Here is a 17,753-nt window from a genome sequence, read left to right on the forward strand (position 1 = left end):
CATCGCCACCTTCCATGACCCAGTTTAAGTCTCCGTGGCATCTGCTGCCCAGGCAGGATACACATCAACACAAGTGGGGGAGGAGAGTGGAGCTATTTGGGGCAGGAGACAGATTAGGAAACAGACATGACTCCCTGCGGAGCGCAGCCTTGCCTTTTTCCCTCTTGGATTTCAGCTCTGCCCTGATTCTTTTTTTGCATGAGATCAGCTGTAGTTCAACTCCAGATCTGTAGACTTCGGGATTGAGGTCCAAGGCCAGAGAGAGAGCCCCAGCCTTGTATTTCCGTGAGAGCCGGCCTGATTATCCATCCATCCTTCTGGAAAGTGTTGGGATAGAGGAGAAAGGCAGACCTAGGTCGAGGATTCATAACATTTCTCTTGGGCCTCTCACGACTATCTGAATCCCTGAGGAGGGCTTAGGAAGGTTGTTATGAGGGTAGAGCTGAGCTCAGTTAGGAAGGAACTGGCATTTTCAACACTGAAAACTTGCAGGGAGACATTCTGATGTTAGCATGAACATCATGGACATTGTAGCAACTAAACCGACTAGACAAAGCAGTCACCCATGAGGTAGAGAGACTCTCTCCTCCCTAGACCCCAGGGAAAGCCACAGGGGTGAAGGAGGAGTCATCAGTGGGAACTGACCAGTGGCAGCACTATGACCTAAGCAGGAAGGAGCCGGGAAAGAGATCCCCCGTGGCCCTCTCACTTCCTGCGTGTGTGCTTCGGTCACTGCTTTCTCGGGGGGGGGGGGGGGGGGGGGAGGAGAACGTCTAACAGTATGGGGTGGCTCAGGCCTTAGGAGGCAGCCTTCTCAGACCCAGGTAAGAACTGGGACAAATCGAGAAGGGTCAGCATCTTCTAGAACTTTCTTATGGTGGGTGAGTTGACTGCTGCGAGTCATGCTGACCTCAGGACTAAGAAGGACACCTGTGAGTGAACCTCACTGCTCGGTGCTGTGCTTGGGATGGGGAGTGTTTGCTCGCCCCTCCTGGCAATGCTCTGCCAATTGGCTGGTGACCACGAAGGAGACTGCATTTTTAATTGAGTGCCTTTTCTGGCATGCCGGCTCAGGCAGGACATGTTTCTTACTGTGAGTTATAAGGTATCATATTGTACCTTATAATCCCTGCCATGGTCCAGTGCCCTTTTCCCATAATTCTTAGAAAATAGATGAATGATATAAAATAGAATGAAATTATATAAATTATACCGGTAATGGAAATGTATGTGCATATATATGTTTGTATAATGAAAGTAATCACTAAGAGACCCTTTGAAGTGATGTACAGTGTGTGTGTGTGTGTGTGTGTGTGTGTGTGTATACACACACATTTTCCCATATCCTTATTATGTAGTTCACCAAGTATCCAAAGGAATAAATGGGAAAGTAAACTCCTGTGTCCATATAACTGTTGTCTCCTTCATACCTGTGCCAGATAGACTTGACCTAGGAAACATCTAGAGATGTAACTACCACTTGTCCCTGGACACATAGTAAGGCACTATCCTTCCGAAACGGTCCTGTGGTTTCTTTAAGCCCAAACTCTTACCCTTTGTGTAGTGCCTGGCAACAAGCTACCCTGTTGGTTGTTTGTAGTGGAAGGGCATGTTGGCTCTGGTGTCCCTGGAGTAATTCTATCTGCTCTCACACATGATGGATGACTTTGGTCACTGGGCAGTTCCAGAGTCCGTGTAGAAGGAGAAATACACATCGGTGCTTCTGGAACAAGTTGTCATCCGTAAGTGGTTTTTTTTTTTTTTAATAAGAAAGGGAAGGAAAGGTGTGGTCTCCTAGTCCTGAGTCATAATCTCTTACTTTTAGCTTCACAGTGAACTAGAGAGCCCTGATCCTACCTGCTACCTATGGAGGGATCTTTATGCATGACCAGGGTGTGGAGGCATTTGCTTGCTGCATAAGTTGGGAGCTCCCCAGGTGCAGACCTAGGTTGGGTGCTAGACAGACAGAAACGGCTGGTATATGGCTGGGTATGATGCTCCTTCATTGATAGGGAAGGAAAGGATGCCTTCCCATGGGAAAATTTCAAAGATTTCTTGAATCACACTCTCCTGACCCTCCTTTGTCAGAGGACACAATGTTTTCCTCTGCGGTTTCCCTCCCATCCACCCCACACACACCCCTCCCAAGACACTGACAGCAACTCTTTCAGCATGGAGTTTGGCATTCCTATATTAGCGTTCGAGACAGGAAACTAAGTGTGTAGCTAAAGTGACTGAGGTAGCGACCAACCCATAGTCAGTGTTCCTCAAATACCAGTGTGATGGTGAAAAAAAAAATGAACTGGACAAACAGTAAGAGAATCAGAGTTATCAATTTGATTTCTCCCCAGCAAACATTGCAACAAGCAGTATTTGAGAGCCCAAGCTTAGCAATATGGGATGGCAGTGTGGACTGCAAGCCAAGGGACTTTTGGGGGCTTTTGAAAGGGTGAGGGCTTGTCCCTCCCTTTGTGTTTCTTCCAGGATCCATGGGATAAACTGAGCCACAGACACAAACATGCCAGGCCTTCCTCTGGATCCTGCAGTTATGCCCCAACTGAAGACACCCACTTGAAAGAGCCTCCGAGTCTTCCAGTTAGCGCAGACCATGGGTGCCCCACTGTCTCCCTGGGAATAAGAAAAACAAGAAGCATTTTGTTTGAGAGGCTGGCAGGACCAACAGCAGGAGGATATAAAAGGACGGGGTGGCTAGTGGTATGAGCAAGCCCTTCTCCTGGACTCCTTCTGGGAACCTAAGAACTGTGGGGCGTAGGAAGGAATATGACAGGGAGGGGGATGTGCTGAGTACCTGGCATTTGCCGTTGGTGCCCTCTTCCTTCCAGGCACAAAGCATGGTCCTGGAGAGCTGAGTCACCCTCTTGGCACATGTCCTCCAGCTAATCTGAACTACCCGTAGCTTCTTAAGGTGCATATTTAAGCTTTCGGCTGAACCTGGCAAAAGAAGGAAGCTGGCCTAAGAATGAATACACATTGGCCGTCAAGAGTGACCCGACCACACACATCAGTGTGCAAGTCCAGTGATTCCAGGTCCTCTCGTGTGGATGATTTAGTACAAGACCCTGCTCTGTGCCCACTAGGTACCTCTAGTCTCCCTACAGTGCATCTGCCTCTAGAGGATGCAGGCGCTCCCCAGAAGCAGCCCAATTCTTCACCCCATAGGGGGGATTTTGTGTGACACCAGCCTTGCTCTGGAGCTACTCTTTGCCCAGTGTCGAAGTTTAGAGCAACCGAAGTGTTTGGCAACCGGTGGCCCACACTTTGTCGTTGGCCAGACGAATGAAAACACTTGGAAGAGAGGAGGTGCCATCTTGTAGGGGGCAAATGACCACAGTGCTGAAGGAAATCCTGGCTTTCTCTCCATCCTGTCCCTCTCTCTGGAGTCGGGTCACTGATACCCTCTGCTCCCAGGAAGCCACCAGGTTGGTTATATCAACAAATGGACTACATAAGTGAAGCAAGCAGACGAGGAAGTCAAACAATTTCATGGAATCCATAAAAATGACCACTGTTTTCAGGTTTTGAGATTCTTTTATGCCCCGTGTGTTTATCTACATAATTTCATCCCTTTCATCCACGTGGCATTGCTGTCATTCTATGGATGGTAATAAAGGTAACAAAAGAAAGTGCCCCCCAAACTCAAACCCAAGTTTCCCCTCCACATAAACCATCATTTTGCAGAAGGCAGCCTCCACGTGAGCTTCATGCTAGCATGGGGTGAGGTGCATACCGCGGCCCTGAGTGGATGCCCACTCTGCCATCCAGCACCTGTCCCAGGAGCTCTCCCTCTGCGGCAGGCAGATGGGCATTTTGACTCTACTGAATTGGATCGGCGTGGTAAGTAGGAGCAGGCAGAGGTCGCTGTCAAGGTGCGGCGGCTTGTAATCTCTGTGAGCGATGATCTTCTGCACTTGTTTTCTCTCCAGGTTGGTGTCGCTGAAAGTCTTGATCCCCATGACCACAGTGATGTTTACTGCGACCAGTTCTAGTCTGAGGGACAGATACAAATGCACCACAGCTGACAATGGGCCATGTTGTTTCTGCAGACACATCTCCAAGCAGTAGAACTCAGCACTATATACGGCGTACAATAGTGGGTATGCTGTGGGGGTCTAGAGAGACCAAGGAGGTAAGAGTCAGGGCCCAGACCGTGATAGATCTCTGAGAGAGCGAACCATAGATGCCAGGGGAGGGGGGAACGCTGGCCAATAGAAATGTAATGTATTCATTGAGAAAAGAGGATGTGAACACCCCGCAACAGGAACCCTGGCTGTCTTATTGACTGCTATATCCCTAGCACTGGAAACAGCACCAAGTGGGTGATCGATGTGTGCACAGTGAATGGGTGAATGTAATGCAGTGTCTTTACATGCAGATGGGAGACAGGAAAAGGGAAGCCTACTCTGTTTGCTCCAACCCTGTAAGTAGCAGCCAACTTTGGATATAGTTGACTAAGTCAAGAGGGGTGACTAAATAGGAACATACTTCAGTCCAAAGCCACTGGGAGCAGAGCATATGGCTTCATATACCAATGAGCAGAGTGACTATCCCAGACTGCGTGTGTACTAGATTGAAGCAATGGCCCAGACACTTACAGGGTTCTTGGAAAGCAGTGTGCTGCGGTCAGAACCCACCACTGCTGGATGATGGAGCCTCCACACAGGTGTTTCCCAAACATCTGGATACTCACTTGCCATGGGAATTCACCTTGCTGGACTTCGAGCAGCTCCCGCAACGGCAGCCATGATGAGTTCGGGAAGGCAGGTCTGTGGCCACACAGAACTGATTATGAGAAAGCAAAGAGCCGTTGGTACACAAGGGGCACAGAGAAATCCTCACTCCACATTCCCAGAACCTTCCAACTCAAGGTCAGGTGGCATCTGAGGGAAACCGTATGAGAAGGTTCACAGGAAAGATCTTAGGACATACCTCCAACCTGAAAATCACCAGCACAGGAAAAGGCAGATGAACTAAAATGGACCTGCCACAGAAATCATAAACACAGTCTGTGTCTAAAGGGTACGTAAAGGACAACTGTGTGAAAAACAACCGAAATTCACCAGCAAATTCTGTCTGCTTTATAGAATGTAAAATAGCTGTGGGTGACATTGGGAAAGACGAATATACAACACACACACTCACTTGTACACTCACATGCACCCACACCCACACACATACACACACACACACATACCCATACACAACCACACACATACACAACCACATACACCCATATACACACCCACCCATACACACACATACACACCCCCATACACACACATACACACACACACCAAAACACCCATATACACACATACACACCCCCACACATACATACACACCCCCACACACCCATACACACATATACACCCCCATACACACACACACACCCAAACACCCATACACACACATACACTCCCCCACACATACACACACACATATACACACCCCCACACATACACACACACACACACATACACACACATACCAATATACACCCATACCCACACCCATACACACACAAACACACATATTCACACAGAGAGACAGAGACAGAGATCAGATCAAACACAGCCACAAAGCCACTCTGTGAACCATAATATGCGTCAGTATCCTTTTGTGGGAGCGCCTGCTGTAATTCTGCCGGAAGAGCTACTCATTTAGTAAATTTACTAACCTAGTGCACATTTACTCATCTAGTCTACCCACAGAACTCCCAGGACCTCAGAGCAAATGCTACCCGAAATGACTTCTTACAGCAACATGATAAAGCTTTATAAATTAAATATATTAAATATATGTATTTAATATGTAAGATTTAAGATAATAAAAGCTTTCTAAATTAAACATATTTCTCTTCTACCCCACACCCTTCTGCTGCCTCTTTCAGAGTCTGGGCCTGGAAAGGTCCTCTGTTCATTTACAGCGAGGGAGTAGTGTGGGAGAAATACAGCTAGTCCTTCCCTTGCCCCAAGACTCCTGTGCTTCTAGAACTCTGCACCCAGATCCTAAGGGGTTCGCTGTAGACATTGTCACCAACGAGTCCAGTACATGACATGCTTTGGTCAATTCATTTTTATCTCCTCATTTTCTGAGCCAAATTTCATCTATTGCCACCTCTGGGGGTAAAGAGCTTTAGGCCTCTGGGTGAGATTTTATGTTCTTCCCCATTCACCCTAGGGGATCCAGGGATGAGGTGGCAGGCTTTTTCCTACCTTTTGTTCTGAGCTAACCTGACACTAACCTTGCTGGTCCTGAGCATGTCCCTTAGATACCATGAGCAGTGTAATTAGAAGTGGGAACATGGTGCCGTCATTCCAGTCCAGTGGTGCCCACCTTGACATCCTGCCCACATTGATACGACAGCAGCTTCAGCTGCCACAGTTGGGCATCACAAATGCATGGCAGAGCCTGGCCTGGTGACATCACAGTAGGCGCTGGGATTGGACAGGAAGAGCAGGAACAGCCTGAGTGAGCCGAGTCCCTCTCCCAAGCCTTCCAGGTTACAGCCCCTTGGCATAGTGTCTACGGGGTACCCTAGATGCTTCATGCGGACTGTCAACTGCCTATGCGCTCTGGCCCTGCCCTTGACTCTGAGCACTTTGAAGAGTCATGTATTCTAGGGCTACCTCTGGCAGTAAAGAGCTTGGGTTTCTGGGTGGGATTTTTCATATTCTCTAAAGTTAGGTCTCAAAGGTTCCATGTTCCTTTATAGAAAATGTCAACCCTATCATGAGTTGGTTGGAGAAGAATTAACGTGGGTGGCAATGCACCACTTGGATTCAAAGGTCACTCGAGAGTGGGCTGCAGTGATAGTTCAGTCAGCAAAGTGCTTCCCTTGCAAGTGGGAAGGCTAGAATTCAAGCTCTAGAACCTGCATTCCAGTGAAGAAGGGGGTGGGGGGATGATGACACACGCTTGTGATTCCAGCACTAGAGAAGAGAGATAGGTAGATCCTTGGGGCATGCTGGCTAGTCAGCCTAACCTAGGCAGGACAATGAGAGACCCTCCATTTAAACAACTGTGCAGGGTTAGGGGTGTGGCCTGGATCAATGACTCATCAATTAAGAGTACTTGATGCTCTTGCAGAGGACCAGGGTTCAACTCTTAGTATCCACGTGGTGGCTCACAACATCTGTAACTCCAGTTCTAGAGCATCTGATGTCTTCTGACCTCAAAGAGTACCATGCATCACATGGGACACACACATCTTTGCAGGCAAAACACCTATACACATAAAATGAAAACAAATACATTTTTTTAAATGAATACAAATTTTTAAATGCCTGAGGAATGACACCCAAGGTTGCCAAGTTTGTCCACTAAGTTCCACATGCATCTCTCTCTTTTACACACACTCACATATATATATGCACATGCATACACATATATACATACACAGGCATTCACACATACATATACACACATGCATATACACATATGCATACACATATACATACATAAATTTACACATACACATATATGCACACATAGACACAATGCACATACATGCAGTTACACACACACATATATATATACATGCATATACACATGTACACATACATACACATATATACACACTCAGATACAGGCACACAAATACACTCACATATACACACTTATATACACACACAGATGCAGGCACACAAACACACTCACATATACACACTTATATACACACACAGATGCAGGCACACAAACACACTCACATATACACGCTTATATACACACTCACACACATACACACATGCACACACATAAGCACACTCACATATTGTACTGGCTGGTTTTGTGTGTCAACCTGACACAAGTTGGAGTTATCACAGAGAAAGGAGCATTCCTTAAGGAAATGCCTCCATGAAATCTATCTGTAAGGCATTTTGTCAATTAGTGATCAAGGGTGGGAAGGCCCATTGTGAATGGCGCCATCCCTGGGCTGGTAGTCTTGGTAACATCCCTCCTTGGCCTCTGCATCAACTCCTGCTTCCTGACCTACTCAGGTTCCAGTCCTGACTTCCTTTGGTGATGAACAGCAATGTGAAAGTGTAAGCTGAATAAACTATTTCCTCCCCAACTTTCTTCTTGGTCATGATGTTTGTGCAGGAATAGAAACCCTGACTAAGACACATATACACACTCATATAAACACACACTCTCTCTCTTCCTCCCCTTCCCCCTATTCCTTCCCATCCCCCCACATATGCTCACACACATACACACTCACCAGGTGAGAGATGCTGATGGCCTGAGGTCAGAAAGAGATTGTGAGACTGCTGAGACATAGAGTAACAGTTCCTGAGGTGCCACGATTGGCTCCAAAGCACACATCATCTGAAAACAGTGCAGACCAGAAGCTCAGGGAATACAAATAACCTGGGGAAAAATAACCTCCATCTGTGAGGTGCTAGGATGAAAGTGATGTCAGGGACAAGGGGGGGGGGTACTGGGCTGCAAGACCCTGTCTGCCTTTATGTGTACTAGCAGGAGCCAAAAAGGTCTTAGGGGAGCAAGGGAGCATCAGAGTGTGTGAGAAGTGGAGAGAGGATTGTCTAGGGATAGCATTGTGAGTTCTGAACCTTTCCCCCTCCTAACACCTCAGTTCATATCCCTCCTGTCCATCTTCCATCATTACCCTCTCCACATCATCATCCCATATCAGCATTTCAAGAGCTTAATCATCATCCATGTCAGCTTTTCAAGATCTTAATATTGATAACTTCACACTGACACAATAAGCAGCTTCAGGAACGTCCCCTGTCTTACTGGGAAAGCACCCTATCTGCTCTCATTCACCTTGTCACTCTCCCTGTGAAGGAATGCACAGAAGCGAAGAAGAAGAAGAAGAAGAAGAAGAAGAGGAGGAGGAGGAGGAGGAGGAGGAGGAGGAGGAGGAGGAGGAGGAGGAGGAGGAGGAGGAGAAGAAGAAGAAGAAGAAGAAGAAGAAGAAGAAGAAGAAGAAGAAGAAGAAGAAGAAGAAGAAGAAGAAGCAGCAGCTTTGGAAATGGTGGTATATGCAAGGTTCCTAGAAGCCTCTCTCCATAAAGGTTTCAGGCACCTGGTCAAAGAGACCTGCCTGATCTCTGCTCCTCCCTGTTCCAGAGACAGCAGCTTCATTTCTTGTGCAATGCCAGCCTCATCCTGTAGACAAGATGGTGAAGATTGATGTGAAAGGATTTGGTCATAACCACAGCTTTCTTCTGCTCTGCTTCTGGAAAAGTGGCAATTGTTGGCATCAGTGACCTCTCCATTAAACTCAATGTCATGGTCTATATGTTCAAGTATGACTCTACCCATGGCAAATTCAATAGCACAGTCAAGGCTGAGAACGGGAAGCTTATCAATGGGAAGCTCATCACTATTTTCCAGGACTGAGATCCCGCTAATATCAAATGAGGTGAAGCTAGTGTTGAGTATATTGTGGAGTCTACTGGTGTCTTTGCCACCATAGAGAATTCTGGGGCCCACTTCAAGGGTGGGGCCAGAAAAGTCATCATCTTTGTTCCTTTGGTGGTGCTCATGTTTGTGATGGGTGTGAATCATGAGATATATGATAATTCACTCAAGATTGTCCCCAATGCATCCTGTATCACCAACTGCTTAGCCCCTTCCCCCTGGCTAAGGTCATCCATGACAATTATGGCATTGTGGAAGGGCTCATGACCACAGTCCATGCCATCACTGCCACTCAGAAGACTGTGGATGGCCCCTCTGGAAAGCTGTGGTGTGATGGCCATGGGGCAGCCCAGAACATCATCCCTGTGTCCACTAGTGCTGCCAAGCCTATAGGCAAGGTCATCCCAAAGTTGAATGGGAAGCTCACTGGCATGGTCTCCCATGTTTCTACCCCTAATGTATCCATTATGGATCTGACATACTGCCTGAAGAAACCTGCCAAGTATGATGACATCAAGAAGGTGGTAAAGTGGGCATAGCCAGCCCACTAATAGGCATCCTGGGCTACACTGAAGACGAGGTTGTCTCCTGAGACTTTAATAGCAGCTCCCACTCTTCCACCTTTGATTCTGGGGCTGGCATTGCTCTCAATGACAACTTTGTAAAGCTCATTTCCTGGTATGATAATGAATATGGCTACAGCAACAGGGTGGTGGACCTCATGGCCTACATGACCTCTAAGGAGTAGAAAGCCCTGGATCAACCACCCCAGCAAGGACACTGAGAGCAAGAGAGAGGTCTTCAGTTGCTGAGAAGTCCCTGTCTCAACTCAGACCCCAACACTGAGCATCTCCCTCACAATTTCTGTCCCAGACTCCCAATAACCAAAGGGGTCTAGGAATTTCTTTCTACTCTCTTGAGTACCATCAACAAAGTTCTGCTGCATCCCCAAAGGAGAGAGTGAGAGAGAGAGAGAGAGAGAGAGAGAGAGAGAGAGAGAGAGAAAGAGAGAGAGAGCGCTGCCTTAATTATTACTTGTTCTCTTATTGTGAAAAGGTGTTATTACAAATGCATCATTAAGAGAAAGACTTTCTTTTGGCTCAAAGTTTGAGGGTACAGTCCATTGTGGTGAGAAAATCATAGTAGTAGGGAATTTGGGCAGCTGGCCACATTGCCTCTATGGTTAGGAAGCAGAGAGCAACAAATGGTGCTCAGATTGCTGTTTTCTTTTTATTCCCTCTAAGAGCCAAGCCTACAGGATGGTACTGCCCATGGTTGACATGGCTTTTTATACCTCAACTAACTTGATCTAGGTAATTGATTTCAGATCCTGTCATTTTGACATTATTAGCCATCAACTGTCCCTTGCCCAAGCCCACACACATTCTTTTCCTGCTTTGGTGTCTCTTATTTACAATGGATACCCAACAGATACATCTTCAGTATTATCACTTTATCTTTCCCACCCAATTAAATTACACACACCTCTTTGCTCTCACATCCCCTGGTCTTAGAATGCTGCCTGGTACTTATTAGGTGCTTAGTAAGTAGCTGAAATTGAAGTGGGTGGGGGCTACCACAAGGGAGAAAAAAGAAAACTCTTAGCCTTTAACTGTTTACCCTTAATATCAGAGAGTGCTTTCTTCATCCTCAATGATGACTTCTCTTGGCTCTGTTGCAAAACACTCGATGAGGCCACACAAAAAGAATGTTTATTGATTGGTTATGGCCTTCCCTAAATCCTCAGACTTTTCAGTGCTGGTGGGTGTTGTTAAGATGTCCCTAGGATCTGTTCCATATAGCTAGCACCCCTTTGCCTAGCTCACAGCTGAGCAATACATTAACTTTCCACTGGCTTTGCTTGCAGATAACATTCCTGACCTGTGGGTTAGGACAAGAGTTACCTTGCTTCCTTTGCAGAATCTAAAGGTGTCTTTTTGCCAAGCTAGCCCACCCTCATAAAGTCAAACAAATGCCTGCTGCACTCTGTTGAGTGGAACAATCTGAAGAACTGTCAGAGCCAGACCCCAACTTCTTAAGCTGCCCTTCTCCCATCTCTGCCCCAAACAAAAGCTTTTAATGTCTTTTTCAAAATATGGGGCATGGTATCTTTTCTATTGCTTCCATAACAAGATGTCCCTCATTCCCACATCAGAATAAACAAACAAACAAACAAACAAATGAGTGTCTGCAAATTCCCACCTTCTACTCAGAGTGGACATTTATCTGTGAATGGCTGTGAGTTGTTCCATCCTGGCCCAGTCCTCTAGGGCCTGTATTATTTTGGGCAAGTCATTTAAAGTCTTTAATTGTCTGAGAACATTAATTAAAACTATGGGAGAGTCAGAAATTTGTTTTTTTTTTAAATTTTCTCTTGTTTTTTTTTTGTCTAAAAACACCCATGGAAGCAGCAGGACCCTCAAAATGTGTCTGAAGTGTCCGAATCTTTATCACAAAACAAGGGAAGAACTAGACCATAGTTCGTGGAATTTTTCTGCACACTGAACATGACAGCAAATGACTTCATTGCCTATAGGGTTCATCAAAACAAGTCTGTACTCCATGTCTGAGAAGTGCCTCACTTTGGATCTAAGAGTGGAGACAACAAAATGACCTCTAAGTTCATGACTCAGGTAAGTCAGAGATTATGATCTTTTACTGACTCCAAATGCAAACTTAGTGGTGACAGTTGTGGCCTGGGCCATAGATCTTCCTTGCCATTTTCCCAGAAAAATGTGGCCACTGTGACCACTGTGACCACAACTGTTCTCTTACTAGCTGAGAGGGATATTATTAGTAAAGCTCTGAGAGATGAAATGTCCCCAAGTCTCTTATGGGCATGATGGAAACTATATCTGAATGTAGATAATGTGTAATGTGGTGGTTTGAATAGGAATGGCCCCCATGGACTCATGTGTTTGAATGCTTGGCCATACGGAGTAGCACTATTAGGAGGTGTGGCCTTTTTGGAGTAGATGTGACCTTGTTCAAGTAAGTACAATTGCTGTGGAAACAGGCTTTGGGAATATATATGCTCAGGCTGCATTCAGTGAGAAGCACAGTCCTCTCCTGTTGCCTGCAGAGCAAGGTGTAGAACCCTCAGCTCCTTCTCCAGCACTATGTCTACTTGCACACCACCATGCTTCTCGCCGTCGTGATAATGGACTAAACTGTTAAAACTGTAAGCTAGCCCCAATTAAATGTTTTCTTTTATCAGAGATGCTGTGGTCATGGTGTCTCTTTGCAGCAATGAAACCTTAAGGAAGAAGCTGATACTAAGAGTAGGCTATTGCTGTGATACCCTGACAATGTTTCAGAGAAATGTGGATTTTGGAACTTTGGGTTAGGCAAGCAGTAAAATGCTGTAAGTGCTGCTTTATGGGCCATCCTAGTAGGAACATGGAAGACAATGATGCTGAGGGTGATTTCAACTATGGGGGTCTGGCTCAAGAAGTTTTAGAGGAGAAGAATTTTAGAATGTTGGTGAGAGATCATTCTTGTGATATTTTGGTGAAGAATATGGCTGCTTTTTGTCTAAAAAGTCAGCTTGAGGCTAGAGTAATGAGATTTAGTTTACTTACATTGGCAAAGGAAATCTCAAAACCACCTAGTATAGACTCTGTCCTGTGGTTCACTCTCACAAAGAGCTTTTTTTTCCCTTTGGATGAAACAGAGCAAGCTGGGGGGGGGGGTTAATGGTGTATGGTTCTTTAACTAAAGGGACACCAGGAAGTTGTATGGGGCTAAATTCTTTGTTCAAGGAGGTAAACAGACTAAAGATATTAAATGGAACTAAGGGAGTGTTCTCAGGGCAAGATCCCAACCAGTTAAGCTTTCATCCTGTGAAAAGGAATTAAAGAACAGATTAGGTCCAGGTATGGTGGTACATGCCTTTAACCTCAGCATTAGGAGACAGAGGCATGCAGATCTTTTGAATTCAGGATCAGTCTACAGAGCATGTTCCTAAACAGCCATCTTGGGTAGTGAAGAAAACCACTGACAATAAAAAGCTTGTGTGAAGATATGGTTGAACAAGACAGCCGTGTTCCAGCCCCAGGACGCAGCAAATTCTGACAGCTTTGGTCACATGTTTCTGGTTTTGGAGTCAAGGATAGAAGATAGGTATGGAATTTCTCCAGACTAAGGAAAGCCACTGAGGTCAAGTGTGTGGAGGGGGTGTACCTGAATGGAGGTCCAGAGAGACCATTTGTAAGAGGCTGTGAAGGTGAAGTCTAGATTGGCTTGGAGACCCCAAGAGATTAGAGATACTAGAGCCATTCAATACCTGCTAAGAAAAGCTGTTAACAGGGAGTGGAACCAGCCCAAGAAAAAGAAGTGTGCTGCAGTCAACAAAGATAAAAGGAGTTGGAGATTTGAAAAGCCTTTTGATATCAGACATAAAGTTGCAGCATTTAGAGTTTGCCCAGTTGGTTTTTGATCTTTCTTTGGTCCAGTATTTTCTCACTCTGCTCCCTGCCCTTCATTTTGAAACAGGAGTGTATACCCTATGCCATTATATATTGGAAGTATGTGGTTTGCTTTTTGACTTTGATTTTACAGGAAATTACAATTAAGAGATTGAGTGAGTCTCAGAAACTTTGAACTTTGGGATTTTTAAAAAAGTTTAGAAACTTTTATAGACTGTGGGGACTTTTGAAGTTAGACTGGATGCATTTATGTATTATGTTATTGTTACAGGTCTACAGGGGCCAGAGGGTAGAATGTGGGGGTTTGAATAGGTATGGCCTCCATAGGCTCGTGTCTTTGAGTGCTTGGCCATAGGGAGTGGCAGGAGCTATTAGGAGGTATAGCTTTGTTGAAGTATGTATGGCCATGTTGGAGGAAGTGTATCACTGTGGAGGTGGGCTCTGGGGTTATATATGCTCAGGATAGACTTAATGAAACACACAGTCCCCTTTTGCTGCTTGCAGATAAAGATGTAAAACTCTCAGGTTTTCTACAGCACCATGTCTACATGCATACCCCCATGCATCTCACCATGATGTTAATGGACTAAACATCTGAAACCAGATCCAATTAATTTTTATATGAGTTGCTGTGGTCATGGTGTCTCTTCACAGCAATATAACTCTAAGACAAGTGGCCTGTACATCTGACTGTAGATATCATGCAGCATAAAGGTTACCTCATAACTGTTTGGTAACTGTTCATTGGTTATGGGTACTGTGAACAGAGGGACACCTCCTCCAAGAACAAAGTATCAACCGGTGAGGTGTGTGTCCTTTACTGGATGCTGGTGAGGCCCTGTGCCTGTAGCACAATGCTCCAATTGTAATGGTGGGTTTTATGTTTTCACAGTAATGGTTGCCCATGCTGTACCATTGGAGAGGATTTGAGGCCAATTCCTAGCTCTATAGAAAGCAGTATTGCCACAGATGTCATGAAAGATTGAGCATGAATGGAAGATGTCACTCCTACTTGACATCTGCCTCTGATATCAGGTGGCTTGTTTGACTTAGATCCCACAGTACTATGGACGAAATACAAGGCTCTGGCAAGATTTTCTCACTGGCCGTGAGGACAACCTTGCACCAAAGGTGTTAGGAAAGGAGAGTGTAATAAGTTTCACTGTCTCCACAGAACAACATAGGGTCTATGATCAACTGCAGCTACAAGCCTCTGCTGTTTATGCAGGTGAATGAGTTGCTATGCTCTGGAGGGAACGCTGGAGGTACCTCATGGCTTCTTCTCCAATCTTGTGCAATCGTTCTACAGTCATTGTACCCAAACCCAGATGCAATTTCTTCTGGCTACAATCAGGACTTTTACTTTGACTTGGTGAGTGTTCAGCTCCCTTCTCAGGTAAGGTTTGAAAGCCTAAGATCTTTTCAGAACTGGCTCTATTCCCCCTTCTCCAAGAGTCAAAGATTGAGATGATGCAGGTCAGGTGAGTTAACACAAAGAGAAGATCCATGTCCTCTGGGTCTGGAGCCTACTTAACCCTAGTTCTTGTGGGTACGCATGAGATCTTCAGTGTTCCATGCAGAGTCAGGAGAAGCTATCATGGTGCCACAGTCCCTTTCTTCTCTCAGACTCCAAGCATCTATTGGTATATCTCCTGGGTGTTCCTAAAGACTTCCTGTATCTTCCTGGAAGCTGTGTGGATGTTTACATGGACTATTCCAAGTGTCTCTCTGTCAGCAGAACTCATTGGGTCCCCAAACAATATAGGGTTAAGGGAAGACCCAACTGCATCTTTCTCAACTCAAGGTGGTTAGCCAGCCACACTCTGGATTTCCAGGGTATAAACCAGCATCAAACCTTGAAATGGTACTGGAGGCATGCAGAAACAGATTTGGGAAGCATTTGGACAAGTGACTCCTTGCCCCATTCCACTCCTCTGAACTTGCTAGATCAAAACCTGCAGGTTGAACCTGTAAATCTTTGAGCAGTGTTTCCAAATAAAACATGGAATATTGGCCAAATGTGAGTGCCAGATAATATTATTTTAATATTTGAATGCCCCAGGCACTGCATGGAATATATGTTGTAAATTTAGAAAGTCATTTTTAATGGTAGCTCACACCTGTAATTCCAGCACTCAGACTAAGGTGGGATTTCTGGGAATTCAAGGAGAAGCTGGGCTATTTGGTGAGTTCAAGGAAGTCTGCGTCACAGAGGAAAATGATGCATCAAAAGAACAAGCAAGAGAAAAATGCTTCACTAAGTTTTACTCTTCTCTGTGTCCTTCTCAACAATGCCCAGAAGATCTGGCTAGGACTTTGGTGATACCAGTAAGAGGATCCCTGTGGAGCATCAGCCAGACAACCATCCTCAAGTGACATGCTGTTATGGTTTGAATATGGTTGTCTCAGGGAGTGGCACTATTAGGAGGTGTGACGTTGGTGGAGTTGGTGTGGCCTTGTTGTAGGAAGTGTGTCACTGTGGGGGTAGGTTTAGGACTTTCCTCCTAACTTATTAGACATCAGGGCTTCAGAACAAAATGTAGAACTCTCAGCTTCACCAGTGCCATGCCTGCCTGGATGCTGCCATGCTTCCCACCATGATGATAATGGACTGAACCTCTCAACCTGTAAGCTAGCCCCAATTAAATGTTATTTTTAAGAGTTGCCTTGGTCTCTTCACAGCAACAGAAAGCCTAACTAAAACACATGTCTTATCCTGTAACTTGTTTTGTGTTTCTGCAAGTTCTTTCAGGTCCTAAAATTGTTCTCTGCACTTTGATTCTAATGCTCACCCAATTCTAGGGAGAAGGAGTAGCAACTCACTATAGTCTATGACAGGCTTCTTACCTTAGTTACACATGAAGAGAGATGATGACCAAGGCAACTTATAAACCATTTAATGTGGACATGCCAACAGTTTCAGAGGGTTAGTCTATGACCATTATGGAAGGATTGTGGTAGCAGGCAGGCCAGTATGGCACTAGAACAGTGGCTCAGAACTTACATCCAGATTCTATAGTAGTAGGCAGGGAGGGAGACTGGACCTCAGACATGAACATCTTTTTAAACTTCAAAGTCTACTATAAATAACACACTTCTTCTAGCAAGGCCACACCTACTCTAACAAGGCCATCCTTCTTAATCCTTCTCAAACAGTTCCACTACCTGGAAACCAAACACTTAAATATATGAGTCTATGAGGGCCATATTTTTTTAATATAATGTATTTTGAACAATTCTTTGGGGTACACGTGATTTTATCATTTACTAAAAGTAAAAGCAAAATTGTATACTAGAGAGGTGGATAAGCCTATTTTCATATAAAGAATTAAATCTTGTCAAATGTGGTGGTACCTGTGTTTTAATTCCATTTCTCAGGAGGCAGAGGCAGATGAATATCTGTGATTTTGAGGCTATTCTGGTCTACATAGTGAGTTTCAGGACAGCCAGTATATATAGTAAGACTCTGTCTCAAAAAAAAAATTCTGGCTGACCATTTGACAGACCATCATCAATGGTTTCCAAAGTTGATCAATATTTTGATTTTATAACCTTCATTGCTGAGAATACAACTTCACAAAAACATACTCCAAAATGGCAGATAAATAAGTCTTTTCAGATCACTGGAGATTGTTCTAATCCCAAGCCAAAATTCACTGAACACTCAATATCTTGAACAGAGAATTTCAAAAATCAAATATTCTAGCCCTATACAATCGAAATTTGATGTCCAACTTTGGTACTTACATGCAGAGGAACAATGGTAGGGAAATAGTAAAGGTCTCCATTTCCCACCATGAAACTTTCAGTAAGAGCAGAAAACTATATGTGTAGCAAACACACCACAGTGAGCATACATGTGGTACACATACATGCAGTCTTGAATCTGAGTTGGAAGCAGTGTTTGTTGTCAAT

At 45.0% G+C, this 17,753-nt stretch overlaps 1 protein-coding gene across 1 annotated transcript; it reads right to left on the reverse strand.

Annotated features, from left to right (window-relative positions):
• Positions 1-2,331: 2,331 nt before the first annotated feature.
• On the reverse strand, positions 2,332-3,974 carry PRSS51 (serine protease 51; the record flags this gene model as incomplete). Its single annotated transcript, XM_080926766.1, has 3 exons — positions 2,332-2,628; positions 2,810-2,952; positions 3,749-3,974. The coding sequence occupies 3 exons, from the start codon at positions 3,972-3,974 to the stop codon at positions 2,332-2,334; spliced, it is 666 nt and encodes a 221-aa protein (XP_080782892.1).
• Positions 3,975-17,753: the final 13,779 nt, after the last annotated feature.

This window comes from Micromys minutus (assembly GCF_963924665.1).
Source record: "Micromys minutus genome assembly, chromosome: 12".
In the NCBI taxonomy this organism is placed as follows: Eukaryota; Metazoa; Chordata; class Mammalia; order Rodentia; family Muridae; genus Micromys; species Micromys minutus.